Genomic DNA, 25,798 nt, shown 5'->3' on the forward strand with positions numbered 1-25,798 from the left:
GGGCACTACTACTACCTACCACCATTTTATGGTGCTTTACGTGTTACACATAATGGTGGTTTTGGGCGTTGCACACTTCTGCCAAAGGGGGGTGGCCTAGTGCTTTTTCACGCACAAGTCTCTGTCATTGTCAACTATGGAGGGAGCCCAAAATCCTTTCTGGCGGCCTTGCTTGTGAGTCAAGGGGAGTGGTGGTCTCTAGGTAAATGATCAAAATGTTTCCTATGTAATCAAACTGATGGATCACAGACTTTAGCCCTGGAGGCAAGCACACAGCATTGACCCATAAGTAGCGGCCCATCCTTAACTGATGGTTTTTGGTTATGACTACCCTATTAGCAGAAGCACCTTGACGAGGCGGGTGGCTTATCATGCATTTGCAAATGTCTGTAACTCAGAATACTACATTTTTATGTACAAGTAGAAACAACAGCTCTTTTACTGGTTAAAGCAGCATGAGGGGGATTTTTCTCTGTATTTCTTCCTTTCTGGATAACCCCATTTCAAGAACCTGGTACAGACCTATAAATTGAATAAGCAACTTCCACTTCTGTATTGTTTGTTTGAAAGGCATGTCTGGTATCAGTAGCTTATGGGGAGGCTTTTCGGGGTAACTCTTGGTAAGTTAGCTCTCAATTTAAGAACACATTAATGTATGACTCAAAAATAGGGACTCTCAGTGTTTAGAGTTTAGCCCCCGATCAGCAGAAGCACCTTGACGGGGCAGGTGGCTTATCATACATTTGCAAATGTCTGTAACTGAGAATTCTGCATGTTTATGTACAAGTAGAAATAGCAGCTCTTTTACTGGTTAAAGCAGTGTGCTGGGTGATTTTTGCATGCTGATGTACTATGTCAAGACCAAATACTAGCAAATAGAACTATCATCAGAGCTGAAGGACACTGTGTCCCAATACCACTTTCAATAAAATCTGACATCCTTGTCCATGGTGCTATGGACAATTTTGACAGAGAAGAAGCTACAACGTCAGGCATGCATGATACACGACACAGTATTGGTTTTGTTCCAAGATCAACAGGTTTGTGATAAACAACTGGAGGGTTTATTAGAAGAAACTGATGGTCCAGAAAAGTACACAGGAATGTTTGGTGTAGATGTTACAAAATGAAGTCTCAATAAAAAAATAGGCACGTAAACACTACTGTACTATCAGAAGTCAAAAATGCTCCCAGTACCTTCATTCCAAGCAGTGACATAAATACAGAAAATGAAGTAAAAAAGGTAGGCCGAGATTTGGATTTTGTATGGTTTCTATCTCAATTTAAAAAACAAAATCAAATGTAACGGAAATAGATATCCCTAAAGAAGTTGATATTCCATACAGAAATGCTTTTATGAATGTATTGTCCAAACATTCATCTCACAGAAAAGTTAGAGGATTTACCCCAATGTTTCCCATACTTGCAACTCAGTATGATTCTATTAATACAACAATTTATAACTTCCAAGATGTTCTGTACCAGTTGAATCTTCAAGAGCGTTCACTGTAGTGCGATGAAGGAGTAGATCACATACCCAAAGAAATTCAACTTCTTCATCCTGTAAAAATTTGCAAAATATTTCTTGGCCTTAGAGGGCTTCAGCTCCAAAAAGTGTATTGGGCTGTACCTCAAAGACATTGGAGCTTCGTAAATCCTTGTTCAGACTGAAACGATGGGTCCACACTGCTGAAAGCGCTTTAAAAGACAACCCCTATTCCAGGTGAGTTAGAGCAATTGGAATACTTTGTGAAGTAATGCAAACACTTCAGTAGAAGGCATACATGGAACAGAATAGTTTTGTTCCATGTATGCCTGAATTGTTTTCAGTTGTGAAACACTTCCTTATCAGTGTTTGAAGAGCAACGTTTCTTGGACGAAACCAACATGCACCTGCCAGAAATGCAAGAGCTAATATTTGCCCTTTCAGAGTTGAAAAGATGCCTTTATGTCCATTTTGTAAATGTAAAGAGAAGAACGTATGTTTAAACAAAATTAAAAGAATGTATTATAATTTTGTGTTTTACTTTTCTGTTGTTGTGTACATGGAATAGAAACTTGTTTCTTGTGAATTTCATGTAAAAAGGGTTAAAGCATGATCTGGAATTACATTTGAAGCACATTCATTGCTATTTTTGAACTTAGCACGCCTGAAAACATATAAATTGATATACAACAACCCTATAATGTGCATCAATTGTTTGTTTTTTTTTAAATCAGGTATCATTCAATATGATAGAATGATGACCACCATTTAGAACATGACCAATATTTTTTTATTTAGTATACACAGTAGAAATAGTCAAAATAGACCATACTTCAGGATCTTAAAATTCCAACAGATGTTTCCTAGACTATTATTTTTTGGGTCTGGCTGTAAAGGCTAAACAATTTTACATCCCTACTATTTATGCAGCTGAATATGAAAATATACTGACTTATCTGAACCCTAGGTCAGATAACATGTTTCTATGCTAACAACCAAGGAAGGGAAGACAATGTAATTCAGCCTCAAACACAATAAATTAAAATATGTTTGAAGGGACTATCCACTTTTGGGCAACCACCCCTTAACAACATAATCATCCTCCTCCATTCTTTGAAGCTTGGATGTGTATTGTACCGTAGCTCAAAGCTGTGTAAAGATAGTAATATAAGTGTAAGCTTTACAAATATAGATTCTGTATCTAACTTCTTATATAATTATACAATGTTTTATCACAAGGAATAATGATGATAATTTAAATGGATGTCTACAAGTGGATGGGGTGAATCCCGAGAGGTTTGATAAATAATAATTGATGTGCCTTGTAATCTTCCTTGATATTTTACATGTAATGAAAATTGAGTCTATTTACTGAAGTAATTCTCTCTAAACCAGGGTTTCCCAAACCCAGTCCTCGGGGCTTACCAACAGTGCAGGTTTTCCATATCTCCTTGCTGGAGCACAGGTGTATTCATTACTGACTGACACATTGTAACAGATCCACAGGTGGTACTAATTATGTCACATGTGATCCAGAAAACCTGCACTGTTGGGGAGCCCTGAGGACTGGGTTTGGGAAATCACATTATTCTTGCAGAAAATTCCTCTACCAGCCGTTTAAACCCAAGCGTCAGGGCAGTTCTCTGAACATCTCATCTCCGTATTAACAAAATGCCCCCACACACCACTCACTTGCTCCAAAATTCTACCACATGGCCTCATACTCCCACTTTCCACAAAATGCTAACATATGCACTAAGACTGCACTTGCTACGAAATGCTTCCATGTACCCTCAGATCCCACTCTAAAACTCCCCACATGCCAATCAGAACTCCTCAAATGCCTTCACATGCCACTAACAATACCCCACATACCCCCCAGTCAGTGGCACTCCCCACATGCTTTCCACTCACTGACAGTATAAACATACTTACTTTGATAGCCGGATGCCACAGGGGAAGGAGGCATGTGGTGCAGAATATATTGCACTCTCTCCTCCGCCTCCTCCTCTGCAGTGTGTAGAGCAGGTCACGTAACACAGAAGCAGGCGGTTTCTGTTTTATTCTCTGCTTTATAGCAAAGTTAAAAAAAAAGTCAGATCAGGAGCAGCCGACTGTGGGTGAAGGTTTATGGGACGCCTGTTGCCCACCACTGGGGTAGAGGTAGGTTAGTGTAAACACAGATGTAATTGCAGCTACTTTGAAGATAACAAGGATGTCAAATCACTTGAATCAAGGAATCCGGATATACCTTGTACTATGTTGATTGGGTGCCTGTACTAAATTAACTATGAATATATATTTGCTCTGGAGAGGCTACCAGATTGTAGTAAGGAACAGGTCAAAGCTTTGTAGGCATTACAACACAGATAGTCTTTCTAGATTTATACAACTGAATACTGCAGTAATTTTTTTCAGTATATACTTCCTCTCCTTTGCTTGCTGCCCCTCCCTAATTAATGCCAATGCAAGTTTAAGTAAAATTGGAACTCAGTGGGCAATGTAGAATATTAAACCACAAAAGAGAGAGAGTGAAATGGTAATTATAAAATACCCTCTTCCCTTATGTTCATCACACTCTTCAAAGACACCAATGTGGTTACCTATAGGGAGGCTCATTGAACGTGGCCATTTTATGGGGAGCTATTTAACAATAAAATGCAAACTAGACATAACTAACCAGCTTTTACTGCATGACATCCAGTAGACAGATCTAAGTGAATTGCTGATTAGGTGCCATAGGTCCTGCACATTCGCCTTAACCCCAAGTATGCTGTACAATAGGTCATGAGGACAAACACCTATGTGATCGTGAGCAACTCACCTTTCATGAAAATATTTATCATGTTACACATCAATTATTAAGATTTATGCCAACTTAACAAGGAGCCTGCTTCAGCGTGAGACGGATGCCCATTTGCGTAATGTCTGTGTTTTTATCCACTACACATGGACACACATAGTAATAGTAAATAATTAGGAAACAAATTAAGTATAAATAGTAAATAAAAAGTAAACATAAATATATTTGATCACCTTAACATTACTCTAAAACCTCAAAGGATAAGTCCACAAAAGAGTATATTTCAGTCACCTGTCCCCCACTAACTAGCAGAACTGTGGAGGCCCCACACCAGGGACACTTGTAGATCAAAAAAGCACAAATAACAGCGCTGGCAACTGGTACACACAACACCCACAAACAATCCGTGAGGTAAAATATAATAATTTATTCATAAAAGCAAATCAATACATGAGAGTCACTGGCCAGTGTGGAAAAATAAATGAATATAGATATATCAACTGCAGTGTATAGATGGCAAATACAATCTGAAAAACTCCAATGAATGTATAGCAATGATCCAAATAATGTGAACCATAGGTCACAAAAAGATTTATGTGACTAATGTGCTCTCAAAATGTCTCCAATTGCCACACCAAATATAGAAGATGAATATTCCCTTTATTAAATTGTTAATCTCCACTCCGATGTGGTTAAATATATATTCCTCAAATACAGGTTGTGTGTACCAGTTGCCAGCGCTGTTATTTGTGCTTTTTTGATTCCCTCTCTTTTGAGATCTCACCGATCTCTACAGCTGCAGGTAGTCACACCTACACTTTGTATTTAAACATCATATCTCTGTGCACCAGGTTTTTTGTTTTTTTTACACTTGTAGATCAAGTGTATACTCTCCCCTCCATCCCCAATATGATGCACCAGCTCCATTACTTAGTGAACCTTGAGGATTTCCAACATGCTGTTAACTCTACATGTCACAGTTAAAAGCTGTGTATACAGCAGTGGTTGTCAAACAGTTCGCGGCACCCTTAGATTCTCCATAATTTTTTCAAGGCACCCCTCCAAAATAATTACTGAACAGTCCTGTTTTATAAGAAGTTGGGTCAAAAAAACGTAATAAGTATTTAGGTCAGGACAGAAATACTTATTTAGTTGTATGCAAAAATACACATAAATCCAAGGGAAAATAATATTTTTATATATTTTTTTCAATTATATTTCTGTCAAAGAATAGTTTACAGCTAACTCACTCTGTGCCCCCTCTGCACCTCCACACACTCTCTGTACCCTCTGCACCTCCACACACTCTGTGCCCCCTCTGCACCTCCACACACTGTGCCCCTCCATCATCATCATCCACACTATGTACCCCCTCTGCACCTCCACACACTCTGTGCCCCCTCTGCATCTCCACACTCTCTGTACCCCCTCTGCACCTCCACACACTCTGTGCCCCCTCTGCATCTCCACACACTGTGCCCCTCCATCATCATCATCCACACTCTGTACCCCCTCTGCACCTCCACACACTCTGTGCCCCCTCTGCACCTCCACACACTCTGTGCCCCCTCTGCACCTCCACACACTCTGTGCCCCCTCGGCATCCTGGGGGCCAGGAAGAGAACCGGATTGGTAAGTTTTTTGTTGTTTGTTTCATTCTTCTCTTCCCGTCCGCGGCACCCCTGGGAGCCGCGGCGCACACTTTGGAAACCGCCGGTATACAGTAAGTGAACAAAATATCAACTAATTGGACTGGACCAGTATCATCATTGGGAAATATATTGAAACTTCTTGGACATGAAAAAAAATATTTTATAGACACAAAATTTGTTGAAAATTGATACTTTAAAAGGGTAATTCCACTCAAAAATATTTGTTACCATGGAAACAGATGGTTGACTGCAAGGACTGGCTACAGAGGTTGCCAGGCAGTGCCAGTTATTCACAACATATCTGCCAAATAGTAGCAATAGCCGAGGGAGGTCCAGCCTCCCGCTCTGCTCTCTGACATACAGTACTCAGCGGTAACGGAGCACAGATGGTGAAGGTGCTGTAACAATCAGAATCCATATAGTTTATGATCTCATGGTCTCTCCAACATGGAGAGACCACGAGTATAAACTGTTCAAAGAAGCCTCAAGCTGTTACACTCACTTCAGATGTAACCAAATACTGTATACTAGTTGGCTTATACATCATCCAAATTATGTTTCTTAAAATATACTGAATTCACTTAAGAAAACTTCTTAGGATTAATGCGTGGGTCTGTGTGGCACAGAGTAGACTATAGCACCTATCAGATCACATCAAACTGTAAAGCATCATATTATGAAGCACTGTTACCCCATAGAGGTTCCTCTCCCTACTGGCAGCAGTATACACCTCAGTTCATTTTTCAGCTTCTGTCAAGTGCAAACAAAAGAAATCTTGTATTTTCTGCCAGGAATCTTCCTGGGCTTGACAGTGAGCTTTAAGTTCTCCTCCTCCTAAAATAGGCACCCCCAGAACTCTGTCAACAGCAGCCGGACAGAAAGGACTGCATGGTGGGTCTATCCTATGCCCGGCCCCTGGGTAAGTCAACAGGTTAAAGTTAGTCTTCCCGTTTTCCTGCAAGCGATGTATGGCTGCTTTGGCATACACAGAACTCTTCCAATTTAGGTCGTTTTCTCCTACAACGAACAGGAATGAACCTTGGGCTTTCTCTATTGGGATGAGACACTGGCTGTTAGCCGGATCCAGAGGATCATCAAGAGCTTCGGAGACATCGAACACTGCCGTTTCAGAGACTCGGACCCGGCTCATGTTGTATGTCAGACCTGGGATGGTGAAATCTTTGTAGTTCAGGTTGGCAGCTGTGTTGGCGCAGCAGCCGGAGATACTAACTGCAGCCACCACCTGGGGTAGAAAAGTAATCATGGAAAGAGCCAGGTCTGCGCCTTTCCCAGTTCCTATCACGCCAACTCCAGGCCCTCGCACCTACATAGTGAATGGAAGGAGAACAAAATAGTCATTTGAACGGTTCACTAGTATTTTACATTTCTGGAGAACAGGACTGGCCTATGAACAAGAACGCATCCTAAAAAAAATATTAAATTCTATTTAAAAACAAAAACAGAGAGTGACCGCTTACCTCTAGAAGCTGAATGCTGTAGGGTTGATTGTCAAATTAAACAAAACGTCACAATAAAAGGGGGATGAGCTTTGCAGTACAGTAATAGTGACATAGACTATATGGCTTGGCCACAGCTTAAGTAACTATAGCGGGACAAAGCGTTCGAAACGTTCTACTCATGAAATTAAAGAGCATGAAGCATAACACAAGGCATAATGCTTATTTATCTATTACTTAGCTTGCTGCAGACAAGACATACCATGAACAAGGACTTTAATCCTACAAAAGAAATAGATATACTTTTTTTTTTTTTTTGTAAAATGTGACCCTTTTCTAGTACTATAGAAGACTCGTTGGATAAAGAATTGTTTTGCTTGTTATTTTTTGGCATTTATCTTGCAACAGCTGCCTGGCACAACTCACAATATAATTTCCTCCTTACCTTAGTTATTAAAAGAATGCTTATATTCAATGTAATGTAAACAGAAGAAATAGGTAAAGAGCAGCGTGCTGAGGTGAGCTGCTTCCACTAATTACTAAAGACTGGGGATCTGATATTTCAGTAGTAAATTAGGCTGAGATGACAGTTTTAACATCAGAAGTTTTTTCCAAAGAAACATAAAAGAAATGTTGAAAAACTATGAAAATCTTTGTAGGAGCAGATGATAGATCTGACTGGAGAAGAGGACACAGATTAGCTCTATACATTCTTACTTTAGGATGTCGAAACAAAAACTTAGCAGCTTCCTCAAAATACTCCAGGTGAAATTCAGTCATTGCAGGTGGAAGGTCTTCAAAGGCGACATATGGCAGTGCCAGGGAAGCAAAACCGCGGCTGGCTAGCAGACTGGAACGGTATTCCACCAAGCCACCGTCATCCCCAAACATGTCAATCACTCCAGGAAAGGAGCCCTCACCTGGGAATGGATTGAGGAATAGTTAACCATCTAGGTTGAATTGCCATCAATGTGTATTATTATTATTAATCCATTTATTTATAAGGCGCCATAGATTCCGTAACGCCGGATACAGTAAGCAAACAGATGAGATAATATGCATAAAAAGCACAGGTGAGTGTGAGTAATGCTGTAGGTACTCACACACAATGTAGCAAAAGACATAATGGGACGTACGAGGAAGACGGACAGTAGACAGACGTGAGACAATATGTAGAGAGGACCCTGCCCTAGAAAGCTTACATTCTAGAGGGAGGGGTGGTGAAAGTTACTCATCTACAAAATTAGTGAAGTCAAAACAAAGCTAGTTTGGATTTTCTAAAAACAAGATTTTGTTGATCAAAAGGGAAGAAAAACAAGAACAACTGAAACAGTTCAAAATATCCATCACATTTTTGTGGCAGCTGTTTTTTTATGAAGTATGTGACTGAGAGCTTCATCTCCGGTATTTTTCTACATTACATAATTACAGAAAAGTTTGTGCATTGATTGGGATGTTGCCTCTATGTACCAATCTATACAGACTCATTGTTGCATGTTCTTTTACTGCCTCTGTGCGGCATCTGCTTGTGTTATTCTTGTTGTTCATTAAAACCTAATAACAAAAATATATATATATCCACCACCTTTGGAAGGGGATCACCCTATGAATTAAATACTAACACAAGATATGATAATTAATTTAAAGGTTATGCACCCGTGTGTAAACATTTGAGAAGAACAGACAGATACCATGGTTCATACTGTAGTCCATCAAAAAGTTTTAGGGGTAAATTTATCAAGCTGCAGGTTTCAGAAGTGGAGATGTTGCCTATAGCAACCAATCAGATTCTAGCTGTCATTTTGTATCATATACTAAAGAAATGACAGCTAGAATCTGATTAGCTGCTATAGACAACATCTCAACTTTTTCAAACCGGCAGCTTGATAAATTCAACCCTTGGGGCTAGATTTACTAAGCTGCGGGTTTGAGAAAGTGGGGATGTTGCCTATGGCAACCAATCAGATTCTAGCTGTCATTTTGTAGAAGGTACTAAATAAATGAAAGCTAGAATCCGATTGGTTGCCATAGGCAACATCCCCACTTTTTCAAACCCGCAGCTTAGTAAATCTAGCCCCTGGTCTTCAACCAAACTTAATAAACAACAACAGTGCCACCTGTTGGACATAGGAAGAAACTGCTAAGTGGAAATCGATCATAACAGATTATAAAGAAAATTATACAGATTATGTAAACAAACAACTTTCATTATTTACTGAATTGAAAGAAGTGGTGGGTCGCCTGTGGGATGTCTATGCCAAAAAAAAAAATCTAATTGCATGGGACGGCTTCCTGGGATTCACACATCTAACTACTGGAATACCCATGAATGTTAATACTAGTGTTCTGTTCTAGGGGCCATTCCAATAATAGATTGTCCTTAATAAAACTAGTAAATTATGGAGGCAAAGCTTTTTCATTAATAATAGAAATTGATGATTTTTGTGTATCTAAAAAGAAAAGTAAAATCAATTTATTTATTAGACATTGTGATTATGAATATTAATGATGTAATGAAAAAGAAAGTTACACCAGATACTTCCCCTTGAAGTCACCCAGTCTCTGTCCTAATACAACATGTTTTTATTAATGTTTTACATGTCTATCATCTACTGTTTTTTCAAATACTGTTTCAATAACAAGCTAATTCTGAAATAAAATAACTATTTTTTGTATTTTCCTGCTAGTTATTTGCACTGTACAATACCATTATTTGTTTTCCAAAATTCTAAGTTTATAGAACATTACAAAAAAAAAAAAAAAACACAGAAATATCTGACATTGAAGATGGATATTACCTGGTGGTAAGAACAGGCTGCCTCTAACTGCTCCTTCTCTCAGTCTGATCCTGCGCACTCCGGGGGCACAAAACTGTCTCTCTATTTTAATTTTAGCTGCCATATCCTTTGGTATAGCCCTAGGATTCATGTGCCCCTTGTGAACCAACATATCCATGACCATAGGGGACTTGTGTACAGATTTCTTTTCTAATCTTTGGTAGGGCTTCTCCATGACAGCGGGAGACAAGCTCCAAAAGAGTCCCATAGGCAGTACCCCTGTATAGTCACCCCCAAGTGAAGCATCCCTCTGCAGATCCACAGTGCCTGAGTTATCAGCTGCATAGTGTGCACAGGAGTCAAAGAGGCAGCCCTGCTCATCCACTACTACAGCCCTTATTGTCACCTGTTCTCTGGGACTAAGTCCCTGTACTCTGATCTGCAGCGTCTCATCTGCAAGTGCAGACTGAGGGGACACAGACAGAGATACTGCCCTGTATAATGTATATTTATATGGGGCTCTCCAGCAGCCTGCAGCCCAGCGAGTGGCAGCACGCAGCATGTCTCTGCTCAGTCTCCTGTCAACAGCACTCAGGTCAGCTGATCAGCAGGCAGTCATGTGACCATCAGAGAGCCCAGATTAGTAGATCACAGAGCGCATCAAACTGTCATCTAGTGTAAACTCTGATTATTACATAGAGCATAACACTTTCACTATAAGGAATACCTAAATACTTCTTTATTTATTGAACAGTACAAATTTCAGAGCAGGAATCACTCTTAGGCATACCTTTTTTTTGGTTTATATGTAAGACAGTGGTTCCCAAACTTTTGCAGTTCGCGTCACCCTTAGTCTCCATAATTTTTTCAAGGCACCCTTCCAAAATAATTACCGAGCAGTCCTGTTTTAGAAGTAGTTGGTCAAAAAAACGTAATAAGTATTTAGGTCAGGACAGAAATACTTATTAAATTGTATGCAAAAATAATACACATAAATCCAAGAGAAAAGAATATTTTTATATATTTTTTTTAATTCTATTTCTGTCAAAGAATAATTGACAGCTAACTCACACTGTGCCCTCCTTCATTTCCACACACGCTGCCCCCTCTCACTCTGCCCCTTGTCACGCTGCCCCTTCTGCCCCTTGTCACGCTGCCTCTTCTGCATCCTCTCACTCTGCCCCTTGTCACGCTGCCCCCTCTGCCCCTTGTCACGCTGCCTCCTCTGCCATGGCCAGCCAAAGAAAAGAAAAAAACTTACCAATCTGCGCAGCGCCCGGGACCGAGCAGAGGAGGATGCTGGGTCCCAGGCGCCGTGCGGATTGGTACATTTTTTTTGTGGGGTTTTGTTTTCTGGCTTGTCCGCGTCAGCCCTGTGACAGCGCCGCGGCACCCGTGGGAGCCGCGGCGCACACTTTAGGTGCCACTGATGTAAGATGTCCTCTCTGTGAATATTATTTTTTCTATTTTTTTTTTAACTGTATTCCACTCTTGGTATGACCAGGTATAATTCAATTGATTAAACCCTGCTGTCTATAATGTGCTTAGAACTGCTTATTGTAGCATAAATGTATTATATGCAGTACATGTCTTTCAAATTTGTATAGATATTTTGTGTTCCGTTTAATCTTTTTACTTTATTCACCTAAGTCGTTTTTGATGTGTGTGCATGGTCTCAGGTGTTTTGCGCAAGGCATCGTGTTTCCACTTTTTTGCTCTTTGTCTCGGTCCTTAAACATCCAAAACTTAAAAATTTCAGTGGAGTTCACCAAGTCATAATAAAATGCAAAGTTGGACTTACCTATAGTGCAGCAATCCTGTGATTCAATGACTACCTCCAAAAGCTCCCCCCAGCCCAGCTCTCTACTACAAAGGTGGGCTTTTTCCAACATTAAGCAGTGTTATTAACAACCCCCCAACACCACTTGGTTATTATTTCTCTTATAAAATTTTGAGTTCTGACTACACATTATGAGATAACAGCATGAGCATCAGATTACCTTACCACAAACTACAGATGACTAGTAAAGATAAAGAACATACCACCATCCAATCATGGATTAACCTGACACATAGACTAAACACACTGTCCTCACTCTGTGATATTAGAAATACAAACACATATACTTTAGTGCTCTAGGACGACTGTTGCCCCTCACAAACATTCACCAATGACCAGTATATGTGCTGCACTTCCCACTTTCATTCTAGCATATTCCACCCCTATCATGTCATAAATGCTTCACCATGAAATAGAGGCGATCATGCAGAAAGGCTTTGGGCTAGATTTACTAAGCTGCGGGTTTGCAAAAGTGGGGATGTTGCCAATAGCAACCAATCAGATTCTAGCTATCATTTTGTAGAAGGTACTTAATAAATGAAAGCTAGAATCTGATTGGTTGCTATAGGCAACATCCCCACTTTTTCAAACCCGCAGCTTAGTAAATCTGGCCCTTTGTGTTTAGTGGCACTTTCTCTCGTAATAGAGCAGTGATTCACCATGAGAAACATGCATTGAAGACTGTAGGTTTCTTCTGGCAAGTTCCACGTTTACTTGACCACTGCCTGATTTTTGGACTTTTCTTACAAAAGGCCATTTTAGGTCCGATTAGGGACTTAGACATTACAAACTAATCATGATCCTTTTTTGTGACCTTCCTGACAAATTGCACTGCTCACTCATGGCCTAGACTATTATTTGTAGTCACCTGATTTACAATTGCTAGTCTGTTTTGCCTTGAATGTTGAACCAATGCATGGACCTCACAGTCGATCAGCAGGTGCTTCAAGAGGGCTCTAGTTGATGTCATTCTAATACCCCTGCCTATATTACCTCATTTTCTTATTGTGATAGTAACCATTGCATGAGCTTTATGTATCTGTTGAGTGTGTAGCTATGTACAATAAGCTGTTTTACGTTCTTTTATAGCCAAATCTGTTGTTTTATGTGGCGTACTGACAGATGCAAATAAATATACATCTGCTTACAAAGACATTAAATTCCCCTCTTTGGCAATTTTATATTCAGGGAGATATATTATAGTACTGCAAAGTTTTAAAACTTCAGTAATGGCTGTCCAAAGGCTGCTATGATCATCTACCTACAGCAGGCAATACTATTATTATCTACGAGTGTCAGTGTATTCTGGTAATCGTGAGCATGGGATGAAACATACAGGCCAGTAAGGAGATAGAGGACCGCGCTAAAGAGAAGAATGCTGTATATACTGAAACACATTTCCAAGACATACTAACAAGTGGTTTATTGTTAGCCTGTATTGTGTTACACTGTACAACAGGTATAATGAAAATCATTTTCTGGTTGGTTGCTAAGGATTACAGCACCTATTTCCTATCAAACAGTTTTCATAAATGACCCCAAGTGTATTTACCTAGCTGGAGTTGCTGAGTACTTTAAGCTTGTGCTGTACCATGCACACTCTGAGCTATGACCATGCCTTGACAACTAACCTTGGATAGGAAGCTGCATTGCAGGTTAACAGTTTTGCTAAAAACAGAACAATAAATGCCCAAGGGGATAGCTGGAAACACTCATGAACCAGAGTAAAGGCAGAATTAACACAAAAATAGAGAAGCATAACAGCACAGTGGTTAGCATTGCTGCCTGACAGCACTGGGTCATATATTTGATTCCAATCAAGGCCCTATCTGTATGGAGTTAGTATATTCTCTCCGTACTTTCTTGTGTTTCCTCCAGGTGCTTTGGTTTCCTCCCACACTCCAAAAACATACTAGTAGGTTAAGTGGCTGCTGTCAAATTTACCCTAGTATATGTTAGGGAATTTAGACTTGGGGCAGGGATTATGTGTCACTTGGGTGAGTGACAAATATTCCATGTACAGCACTGTGTAATTGGTGACACTGTATAAATAAATGATGGTGTGAATGATCACATAACACTCACGCCAGCGAACCCCAAGCATTGATGGTGTTGTCTCTGTTCCAGTAACAACTAATGGCATACATAGTAATTAGCTAGCAACTTGCTTCCTTGGCTCTGGGTCTATGTACCAAGCCTTTATTACTGTCACACAACATTGTCTGTGTTGCTCTTGTCTGAAGTATATTTTATTTTTCCATAGCTCTAGACACTGTGGGCCCGATCCCATCTTCGAAAACAACCAGCACACAAGTTGCGTTTACAAAGGAGCGCAGAATTAAAGTGTATGTGTGCCCGCATTCATTAGCGTTTCCATTTGGACCTGGATATAAGCAGGCTCTGCCTTTACAGTACTTGCTGTATGACAGACAGAACAGAGTGCAGGATACGCACCTGTATATGTGCAACATAATGTCCCATCAGAACACATGAAAAACAATATTTATAAAAGAAATTACTAACTCATAATACTAAAATTATGAATAAAAATGTGTTGAAAAAAAAAAAAATAATAGGAGAAAATTATTTTTTTTTTACTTGCATACAGGTTATGTGCCAACTAGGGGCACGCCTGGGTGTAGTTTTTAATACAAAGATGATGCTGTTGTCAGTCATTACCAGCAGTTGGCACTTACACATGCCCTGTAGCTGGTGCCAATGATACAGCTACAAAAATACCATACATAAGAGAAACACAAAGCTTAAATCAACTGCATTGCACTGGCAAGCCCTTAATGAACATTGCCTACGTTCACCCCCTTTCCCTCCTCTGTTCCACCCTTCAAGTCATATGTAGTATTAAGTATCATTAGCGTTCGGATATGAATTGCAAGCAATTGCAATAATTGGCGTAAGGTCCGTTTCTGAGCTTGCGCAGAGCAATTTCACTGAAGATATGGCGCGCAAAGGGGCTTATGTAGATGTACCAGGCCCTGTAACTCCTATGGATATTCAATAAAAATCTATAGTGCATTAGTGAAACCTGTTATATGTGCTGCTATGCAAAAGGCATTATAATGAAACATACATAGCAATAAAACATTATTAAATAAAAAGCAAAATGGCCAGAGCAAAATTTTTGAACAAAAGATAACAATTCATTATATGTCTTCTTCAAAAAAAGATTTCCTTCCAGTGAGTAAAACATAATACATATGTTATATTATTTTCCATAGGGAATTATGTTCATAGCTTGTGATTGGGCATGCTTTGTTTGTTTAGGTGCTTGTGAAAGAAAGCCTGAATCTTCTGCCAGGAGTCCATTTGTGCCACAGCATGGGCTTTTGGTTCTCCTCCCCAAACCACCGGAAGGCCGATAAGCTTGTGCATGGAGGCTTTACACAACGGGAAATATGGTGGCTCAATGTAATGACCAGCTTTAGCATAATACACAATTTCTGGCTTTTCTTTCCCTTGTTCTACCAAAAGCTGGCACGCAGTATGAGCATAGAAGTCGCTCTTCCAGTTCCTGTCATCTTCTGCCACAAGGAATAGAAACTTGCACTTTGCTCTGCCAACGGGAATGAGGCTTTTCCGGTTAGCTTCCTCCAGTGGATTGTATATTATATCTCGGATATCTCCCATTCCTGGCTCTGGGTATGTTATCTTTTTTAAATCATAGCCAATAGGATGGAGTGTAATGTCCTTATAGTGTAGTGCTGCGGCCACATTGGCAACCGAGCCATTTACAACGGCTGAGGCGGTTATACCGTTAAGGAAAGAGGCCATAGAAAGCACCAGGTCTCCACCTTTAGAATGGCCAAGAAGACCTATCCCTGGACCCTTCACCTAAAATACAGAGAAAAGAATCAGAGGCTCCAACTGGCTAACTTATATCAGAGATTCACATTAGGATTATAAACATGAACCATCATAAAACTACCCTCCCTCGACCCTTCCCCAGTAAGCTGAATAAGAGGTCTAATATCTCGCACCCAAACCTTAGAGAAGTACAGTGCCATGACTTCCGAAGTGATGAGGCCATAGTTCGTTGAAATGTTGCAGCCATATTATTGGCACCATGGTATGGGGAATACAGAGATTAGGGCACTGTATGTCTGGAAGGGTAGACACGCTAAGGGAGGGACACCAACAATCATATTTAGTTGAAGAAGGGAGTGTATGAAAAGTATTTTTTTTACTATAAAGGATCCACCAAACCTACAATAAAAGCTGCCTTATTTGTAATATATTATAAATGTCTACTTCGTGTATAAAATAATTTTGTAAATCAAGAAGTTTTTATTATGGTCATCCTTGGTTGGAAGGGCAAATATTTTGGGGCTGGAAACTGCTGTAGCGGATGACAAGCTCTGTTTTAATTTTTATTTATTTTTACTGATCTTAACTTACAATCTCCTATGCCAACTTGTAGAGCTCTGATGCCCAGAGCTCTACAAGTTGGCAAGTTGGCAGTTGCTGGTTAATAATTGAATATCCCAAGGTCTTAACGTGACCCTGCTGACATACTGTGTGAAGTTTGTAAAATTTAACTTTGATTTCTAGTTAATGCAGTTTGGAATACTTGGGAATGTATCCCTCTTCAAGTTGGGTTAAGTTTTTCTTATTTGTCGCAATAAGTAAAATGTACAAAACATATTTATTGCTAAAAAAAAAAAAAAGAGTGTTATCCATTCAGTATTATGTATCACTAATAATTCTGTGTTTTTCTGGTTGGAAATTAAATCATCTTTACCCACATCAGAGGACATTAATAAAATCTCTTCTACATGTAGCTAACAAGAAACGGTGGTCTTGCCCATAGCAACTACATATTTGTTTTCATTTCCTAAACATGCTGATTGGTTGCTATGGACAACCTCTCTGTTTTCACAGTTATCTGTAGAACAGTTTCCACAATTATTGTTTATGATCCAATTTTGTTAAAACACTGAGTTATTTGAAACATGTTCACACTGTACTATTTTTAGAAAAGTTAAAATTGTTACAAAGGAATCTATATTGTCGCCGACCACATTGAATATGCAATTGATGTTACATTTTGTTTGATAACACAAAAAAAAACATAAAAGGTCATTAAAACTGAGTTTCTCTTTTTAGCTCTACCAACACTTGCATTTGAAATCACCAGAGAAGATGATCAAGGAGTAACAGTAGTCAGATGTGCACAGTATCTTGACTAACTCTGTGATAAGTATATATGGGATAATGGACTCCCTACTGTAAATTATTTGGATATTAGGGGTCATTATGGAGTTTTATTACTATATAAAAGCACAAGGCTGTAGTCCAAGTTGTCCTAAGTGAGGTGATATCATCAGAACTCACTAATTTTAAGAGCTATCACTATAAGTCACTGTTTATACAGGTAATCTTTACAAGAGTTTCTACATCTATTTTAATCACTTGAGTATTTTATTTTAGACAATCGGCAGTTGCCGGTGGTATTGTTTGTAGACAATGTCTAGACAAGATTAATGGCAGCTAACAGAAGTGTCAACAGTACTGGAATTGCAAATACTCCAGTCCTGAATAGCAGAGGTCAAGGACTCCAGCGTAATGCTACCTGTGTGCTTGTGGGGTTAAGGGAATGTTACTTTATAAATGACTGTCTGTGACTACATTGCCAACATATACCAGTCAGCTGTAAGGACTGTACATACATAGTCCTACTGTTTTTTCGCATGTGCTGTTCTGTGATTTGGAAACACTTGGAAGTTAAATCCAGCATGCCAAATGCTGTTAAAACTTCTCCATTGGGATAATAACTACTCTCAGCAGACTTCCAACAAGTCTGTCCTGGATTAACTTGTTGAGTTGGAATACTATGTAATCCCAGACAGCCGGTAAGTATCCAAGCACCCGATCTTCCTATTGCCTGAGGAGTACTTGTTATGAACAATCCTATAATGTGTCCTGCCTTAGGCCTAAAAAGAACGGATAAATAGGCTATACACCAGTATTATTGTGCTACCTCTACCAAGAGGTTTGGCAGAAAATATCATGTTCAGATGAATGTGCCCTGCGTCTTACCTTAGGATGCTGCAACATATAATTTACTGCTTCTTCAAAGTACTCCAAACGAAAATCCTTCATTTGTTTTGGCAGATCTTCATAGTTATAGTAGGCCAACGCCAGGGTAGCAAAACCTTTATTAGCCAGCAAGCTAGATTTGTATTCAAGGAGGCCACCACCAGTCCCTTGAACTTCAATAACACCAGGAAATGGTCCAGGCCCTGAAGGTATATATATATAATTTGTTACAAATTAAGACTGTGACACATGGTTCTACATGGCCAATCTAATGAAATATATATATATATATATATATATATATATATATATATATATATATATATATATATATATATATGCAAAAACCTCTTACCCACTGCTCACCATACTATAGTGCAGAGCTGAGACAACTCACACGGCTTATAGCTTAAAAGTAGGAACTTGAAGTTCTTATATAGTGTTGGAGCCAGACACATGTTGCTGATACAAACATATAGATCCACACAGGAAACCCCACAGAGGATTGCTATATGTTATAAGTTATATTTCTTGTAAACTGTAGAGAGACTGACATCATCTGACAGGTCTCATTATAACAATACAAAGTGATAATATGAATATTACAGTGGGGTCAGTCTCTTTTCACTTCCACTGTGAAATGTTGGTACTCTGAACATCCTCTGAGGCCATGTCACTTCCCGAACGTATATATCCAATGATAAAAGTGATAGCTTATCAGGCAAGACGGGATCTTTCACCTGTGACAGTAAAGAAGTTATCTATTATAATGCCTGTGCAGATTTGTATACATAAGACACAAAAACTTTGTAGTCAGACATTATACTAATCCTCATCATGATGTGTCTCAATTACCCTGATAAGTATTAAAACCTGTAAGAATGAGACATACATAGACTACCCAATCAGGGAAAGGCATTCTGGATTTATGTAGCATATAGAGAATGATGTTTATTTTTCCACATGGCTTACATAGAGAAATAGATCTCACCTGTTATTCAGACTGAAAAGTCACATTTAACCTGTGGTGTCATGATATAATATGCATATATAACTATTATAATGCATTTATTTGCAAAACAACATATCTGCCATATCACACATTGTTCAATATTTGAAATGGATCAACATATTACTGTTTGTATGTCCTGCACCATACCCTCTTTTCCCCCTGAAACATGGTGTGCCACGATACCTATCTGTCTCACAATACACCAGCTCTGACGGGGCTTTTATAAATATGCCGACTTTGAGGTGTTTTGCCTGATAAGCTGTCACTTTTCTTGTCATAATCATGAATAGTAAATGAATTATAAACTTCTATGGCAGTAAAATAGTTTAAAAAAATCTGATTTACAACTACAAACTAATATGTGACCTATGTATTGAACCAAGGACATGGTCGGACTGGCCCGCCGGGGAGCCAGGCTATTACCCGGTAAGCCCCGACCCTGATGGCTCCCCTCTTCGTTGGTGGGGGGAACCAGACACTTTAAAAAAACAAAAAAACCCCAACCCATATTCATGTGATCGCGGCGCCAGCGCCCCTCCTCTCTGCTATGTCTGCACTGAATGTCGGCCATGACGTCATCACGCCCGACATTAAGTGAAGAGTGGGGCAGAGAGGAGTTGCAAGAAGGAAGGAAACAGAAGAGAAGAAAAGAGAAGAAATAAGCTGATAGAAAAGGTAAGTGAAGGAACGGAAGCAAGGGGGAGCACAGACAGCATAGCAGAGTGTGAAGAGGGGCAAAGATAGCATAGCAGAGTGTGAAGAGGGGCAAAGATAGCATAGCAGAGTGTGAAGAGGGGCAAAGACAGCATAGCAGAGTGTGAAGAGGGGCAAAGATAGCATAGCAGAGTGTGAAGGGGGCAAAGGCAGCATGGTGCAGTGTGATAAAAGGGGCCTGAAGAAGGGAGGGGGGCAAAAGCAGCATGGAGGGCGCAGTGTGATCATAAGGAGGCACAGCATGGTGATGAAGGGTCACAGTAATGTGTGTGTGATGGCTCAGCGGGCTTGTGGCAATGTAATGTGTGTGTGTGTGGTAGGTGGTGGCTAACTAATGGGTGCTATTTTGTTTGTGGGGTGATGGTGAGGCAATTTAATTTTATAGTGGGGACTATTAATTTAAGATGGGGTGGTTTGGGGGCTATTAATTGAATGTGGGGCTGAGTTTGAGATCTATTTATTAAATGTGAATATGAATTATTCAATGGCAGTGCCGGTTGCGGGAAATAGGTATATTTATTATACGTAAATGCTATTAAACTATTGTTGGGGCTGTTTTGAGGGAGGGAAATAGTATTTTCATTTAATAAATAAACCTATTACTTTAATGTTGGGGCTGGAGGAAGGCCTAAGTATTAATCGTGGGTCCTATTGATTTAACGTCGGGGCTGGTTGGAATTTTCTAAATGTACCCATTTTTTTTTCCAAATAGGGTCCCCAACATTCCGGGATCCAGACAAGCTGCAACTAAAGAAACCAGCAGCCACAAGTGGTGAAAATGACAAGAAAAGGTAGGACAGTCTGTCAAATGTTCAGATTCTAGTGGGACAATCCCAATTTTTGATGACTGTTCTGTCTAATCTAAGGGGCATGTCAAGACTGTGTACTCTTTCTATACTACACTATGGTGTTAGCTGTCCTTCGTGGGCTGAAAACTCCCCCTCTAGTGTCTGGTCTCGCCTCTATTATGGCTGGCCACACCCCCTCTGATGGGTCCCTAGTGTTGCAGTCCCCCGGTGAGCCCTTCATACCCTAGTCCGACACTGACCAAGGATGGCATGCCTTAAGTGTGTTACAAGACATTTATAAGTATGGAAGGAACACCTTGATCTGGCATGAGTTTGACGATTTAAAGTGATTAAACTGCCCCGTCCGATCGCATAAATTAATGTCATTGACCGGGAGAGACTGAAGCAGTTCACGTGACTCACATCCAATCATGCTCTGCCCTCTTAGTCCAAGAACGCTCACTGCTTCAGTCTCTTCTGGCCATTCACATTAGATAATGCAATAAACCAGGGGAGTCTAACCTTTAAAGTGACACACTCATAAACAACACAAAATGGTTCTCAGCAAGCCTCATGCAAGTGGAATAGAAAAGTGTCATGTTCCACAACATGACTTGGCCATGCCACAAGGTAGTGTTGTCTTTTTTTGAAGAATTCTCTGCCTCCATCAAACATATATGAAACACATGTGTCTCCTTGGCACTGTGGAAAACATGGCCCCATAGGTGACCACCTGGACTATGCTGGCTGGCTATCTCTTCTGTACATAAGACCCTCTTTATTAAATGGAGAATGGCAGACCCTCCATAGCTAACATTTTGGAAAAAAAAGGATAAATTAGGCTCTTGCCCTCTCAGGCCCCTATTTATTATCCACTGCATAATATGAAAGATAGTTTTCAATCCTCAACGCATTGATAAGGATTGAACTATCGTTCATATTTATTAAAAAACCTTCACACAAAAAAGCAGTTCCCAAAAACTGCTGTTCCAGTGAAGTACAAAACTCACGTTACACTTGTCTCTTCTCTTCTCCTCCCATGCGATTCTGATTGTGATGATGTTTCCTCCTTTCAATCCCTGTGCGCATGCGCTGACCGCAGACCTCAGGCATACGCACAGAATTCCTGGTATGCAAGAGTCATGTGACAGGGAGGGATCTTATCAACCCTGCACACATGCGCTGTCCAGCAGAGCAGAGCTTAACATAGCTGACCGATATCAAAAATGTATACCAGCCTGAGGCGGCGTACATCAACGTGTATAAGTTCTGAATATTAGGCATTTTTTTGGAACTTAGTCAATTGCGTTAGGGAGCAGTCCCCACACATTGTTATGGGGACTGCACTACAAAACGAAGATGAATGCAAAGCAGCAGATATCCTAGATTGCGATGCAATGTTCATGCATTTAAAACATAGTTTGTTTTGCAGTAACCCCCCCAAAACAGCCATTTACGGGGATTTTAGAAGAAAATTTTTAATAGTAAATAGGCCCATAAGGCTGTTCCAATAAGTGTGAGGAGTTGGGTAGACTTTACGGTTCATAGCATGTCTGCTATCCAGTGTTGAGGAAGCCAGCCCGTGAGAAAACATAATGCATAAAAAGGGTGTTCTAGTAAATGCTCTCAACCAGGCGAACTAAATTAACGAGGAAACCCATAATGCACAAGGCACTAAGTAACAAGCAATTAGAAAGCCAGTATAGAATATGGTAACAGGTTCTCTTTAAATATATAACAGGTCTGTGGATTTTGTTTTGCCATCACATGTGTTATGCCAGGACAAACCCATTTTTCCACCTGACATATTTAACCCACGTTGCTATTGTTTCCATAATTCAGATTTCACATACAGCTAAATTAAAAGGACAAATGGGTTTCTATAACTGCTTTACTTTTTTTGGCACACAAAAGTAAGAAAATATCTAATGACCTGAACAAATTTAAATGAGTGTCCCAGTTTTTCTCTTCAAGTTAATGTATGATCTAGGCAAAATCCAGTCACTGTCACCCTTCACCCTTTTTGTGGGTTATTTTCTTGATGTGTTGTGATTTAATGATTAAAAAAAAGGGAATAAAGTTTGCTATAAATAAGTAACGTGCTCAGTGGTGGGGTTCGCCAGAACCGATACCTAATTTTAGGCTCGGTTTGGCGAACCGGTGACTACAGGCTGTGTCCACCCTCTTCGTTGGTGGGGGGAGCAAGCCTTTTAAAAAAAAAAATACTCACCTGTCAGCGGCGTTCGCACTCCTCCTCCCTGTTCCACTCGCACTGAATGTCGGGCGTGACGTCATCACGCCCGACGTTCAGTGAGGAGCGGCGCATAGGAGTCGGTGGCAAGCAAGAAGACAGAAGACAAGAGAAGAAAGAAGTTGATAGAAAAGGTAAGTGAAGGAACGGATCAAGGGGGACCAAAGGCAGCATGGCAGAGTGTGAAGGGGAGCAAAGGCAGCATAGTAGAGTGTAAAGGGGGAGCAAAAGCAGCATGGCAGAGTGTAAAGGGGGGAGCAAAGGCAGCATGGCAGAGTGTAAAGGGGGGAGCAAAGGCAGCATTGCAGAGTGTAAAGGGGGGAGCAAAGGCAGCATGTAAAGGGGGGAGCAAAGGCAGCATGGCAGAGTGTAAAGGTGGGAGCAAAGGCAGCATGGCAGAGTGTAAAGGGGGGAGCAAAGGCAGCATGGCAGAGTGTAAAGGGGGGAGCAAAGGCAGCATGGCAGAGTGTAAAGGGGAGAGCAAAGGCAGCATGGCAGAGTGTAAAGGGGGGAGCAAAGGCAGCATGGCAGAGTGTAAAGGGGGAGCAAAGGCAGCATGGCAGAGTGTAAAGGGGGGAGCAAAGGCAGCATGGCAGAGTGTAAAGGGGGGAGCAAAGGCAGCATGGCAGAGTGTAAAGGGGGGAGCAAAGGCAGCATGGCAGAGTGTAAAGGGGGGAGCAAAGGCAGCATGGCAGAGTGTAAAGGGGGGAGCAAAGGCAGCATGGCAGAGTGTAAAGGGGGGAGCAAAGGCAGCATGGCAGAGTGTAAAGGGGGGAGCAAAGGCAGCATGGCACTCCTTGCATTGTAACATGGTTTTGTTCAGGAGAAAATGTACTCCTGTTTTGCATTACTTTCCTTAATCATCATCATCACCATTTATTTATATAGCGCCACTAATTCCGCAGCGCTATACAGAGAACTCATTCAGATCAGTCCCTGCCCCATTGGAGCTTACAGGAGAGAGGGACACACTAGGGGGTCAATTTGATAGCAGCCAATTAACCAAATAGTATGTTTTTGGAGTGTGAGAGGAAACTGGAGTACACGGAGGAAACCCACACAAACACAGGGAGAACATACAAACTCCTCACAGATAAGGACATGGTCAGGAATTGAACTCGTGACCCCATTGCTGTGAGGCAGAAGTGCTAACCACTAAGCCATCGTGCTGCCTAAGTCAAATTCTGACTGCATTTTCCAACATGCTCAAAACGATCTGAGTGTATTAATTTGCAACTCAGCACATTTCCAATATAGGAGGCAGTATCTCAGCAAGGGTGGCCAGTTTAACAGACATTTGGGGAGGCACAATTGCCTAATCCTGGCCTATAAAGATACATTTGCAGTATTCACTTGTGTGGGCATTGTAAACATCAATACCACTAATAACAAGGTGAACTTGGATTTATACTTTTTCCCTGCTGCTAGGTGCGGTTTTATTGTGCTTGCAATGTGTTTGCTTTTATTTTAGGGACTTTGATCAGATTAGAAGTGGCCCCTGTTCAGCAAGAACTATGTGTGCAACACTGGCTGAACAGACAGGTCTTAACACAGTGGTTCCCAAACTGGGTGCTGCGGCTCCCTGGGGTGCTGTAACAGTCTCCCTGGGGTGCCGCGGCTAGGGTCGGTGGTAAGCAAGGCAGGGGCAACTTGGTAATTATTTTGACTTAGGGGTGCCTTGAAAAAATTATGGAGACCCTAAGGGTGCCTCAAACTGAGAAAGTTTAGGATCCACTACCTTAACATATAGAAAATAATTCCAATGTTATACACTATACAGTGGCAGTCCTGCATCATTTCTGTGTGTTATATATCGCAATAAAATAAAAAAAAAAAAAGCATAATTTTCAGTGTTTCCCTCTAATTATAACTTATAAGTAAAAGCATTGTGCACAGACCGCCTATTCCACCTTACCCCTCAAACTATGGGCTGAGTTTGTTCTGGAATTCGGAGTTAAAGACATGGATTGTAAAGTTGTTGGACACAACTCCAAAAGTGTATATTATATATAGTTATAAAGAAGACACATTTTATTTTTAAATATTATAAATTCCCCAAATATACTATTTTATTCTGGAAAAAAAAAGCCAATTGTGCATCTCATACTCACCGGGTGGGAGGAAGAGGCTGCCCCTCACTGTCCCTTCTCGCACCGGTACCCGGGTGACCCCTTCCCCCATGAAGCTCCTCTCCTGGGCAGCCGAGGCTAGGAGCGGTCCGGGCGGTTCGTGGTCCTGGTACAGGGAGAAGCGCAGCTGGATCGGACTCTGCACATTTTTCTTCACTAGTCTCCTAAGGGGAGTCCGGGGCTCCAGGGCCCACAGGGGCCCATCGGGTTCTATCCCAGTGAAGCTGCCGCCCTCCAGCGCCGGGCTCTGGGTCAGATCCAGCTCCCCGCTGCTCCCGGCTCTGTAGCGGCCCAGGGAGGAGAAGATCTCCCCTCCTTCATCGGTCAGAGCGGTCTGGAGGCTGACGTCCTGCCCGGGGCTCAGACCGGACACCCTGAGCCGTAGGGGCTCATCAAAGAGGCAGCGGTCCGGGGACAGCTGCAGAGACACGCCGGACATGGAGCGGCTGTACCAGGGCACACGGGGTAATCTCCTAGACAGTAGGCAGAGCAGTGACTGCATTAGTGATGAGTAAGTAAGTTCTCGTGTGACCTTGTACTGTGCAGGAACCCGTGGAAGTCTCTGTCTACTCTACATGCACTTGTGGTAAAGTGAAGGGAGGAGGCAGAATGTCTTTGCACAGTAAGGGTCATTTACTATTAAGGTAAAAAGCACGGGGCAAAGGCTGTTTTGTGACATCACACTCTTAGGTTTACAGATCCAAGCATGGGTTTGATGGCAGTGCACTGAGCTCGATCAAGGCTTTGGGGGGCTGGGCATTTTAGATAGAGGTCTAATATGTCCACTACTGGGAGGTATGTCCTGCTGAACACTAACAACTGTCCTTGCAGTTGG

The 25,798-nt window shown here is 41.0% G+C and overlaps 3 protein-coding genes across 3 annotated transcripts in view; 1 reads left to right on the forward strand and 2 right to left on the reverse strand.

Annotated features, from left to right (window-relative positions):
* Positions 1-6,115: 6,115 nt before the first annotated feature.
* Positions 6,116-10,782, reverse strand: LOC142109237 (acyl-coenzyme A thioesterase 1-like). Its single transcript, XM_075193338.1, has 3 exons — positions 10,197-10,782; positions 8,116-8,318; positions 6,116-7,265 (listed from the first exon to the last, which is right to left on the reverse strand). The coding sequence occupies exons 1-3, from the start codon at positions 10,735-10,737 to the stop codon at positions 6,678-6,680; spliced, it is 1,332 nt and encodes a 443-aa protein (XP_075049439.1). The 5' UTR covers positions 10,738-10,782; the 3' UTR covers positions 6,116-6,677.
* A 3,464-nt stretch (positions 10,783-14,246) lies between these two features.
* LOC142108538 (acyl-coenzyme A thioesterase 1-like) lies at positions 14,247-25,694 on the reverse strand. The gene is made up of 3 exons (XM_075192273.1): positions 24,946-25,694; positions 18,070-18,272; positions 14,247-15,864 (listed from the first exon to the last, which is right to left on the reverse strand). The coding sequence occupies exons 1-3, from the start codon at positions 25,463-25,465 to the stop codon at positions 15,262-15,264; spliced, it is 1,326 nt and encodes a 441-aa protein (XP_075048374.1). The 5' UTR covers positions 25,466-25,694; the 3' UTR covers positions 14,247-15,261.
* HEATR4 (HEAT repeat containing 4) overlaps positions 25,149-25,798 on the forward strand; it is a 38,604-nt gene continuing 37,954 nt past the window's right edge. Inside the window, exon 1 of the mRNA XM_075192275.1 lies at positions 25,149-25,474. Coding sequence (XP_075048376.1) covers positions 25,471-25,474 — 4 coding nt within the window. The 5' untranslated portion in view covers positions 25,149-25,470. The remainder of the gene's footprint in view (positions 25,475-25,798) is intronic.

Source organism: Mixophyes fleayi, chromosome 12, assembly GCF_038048845.1.
Source record: "Mixophyes fleayi isolate aMixFle1 chromosome 12, aMixFle1.hap1, whole genome shotgun sequence".
NCBI classification, from domain to species: Eukaryota; Metazoa; Chordata; class Amphibia; order Anura; family Limnodynastidae; genus Mixophyes; species Mixophyes fleayi.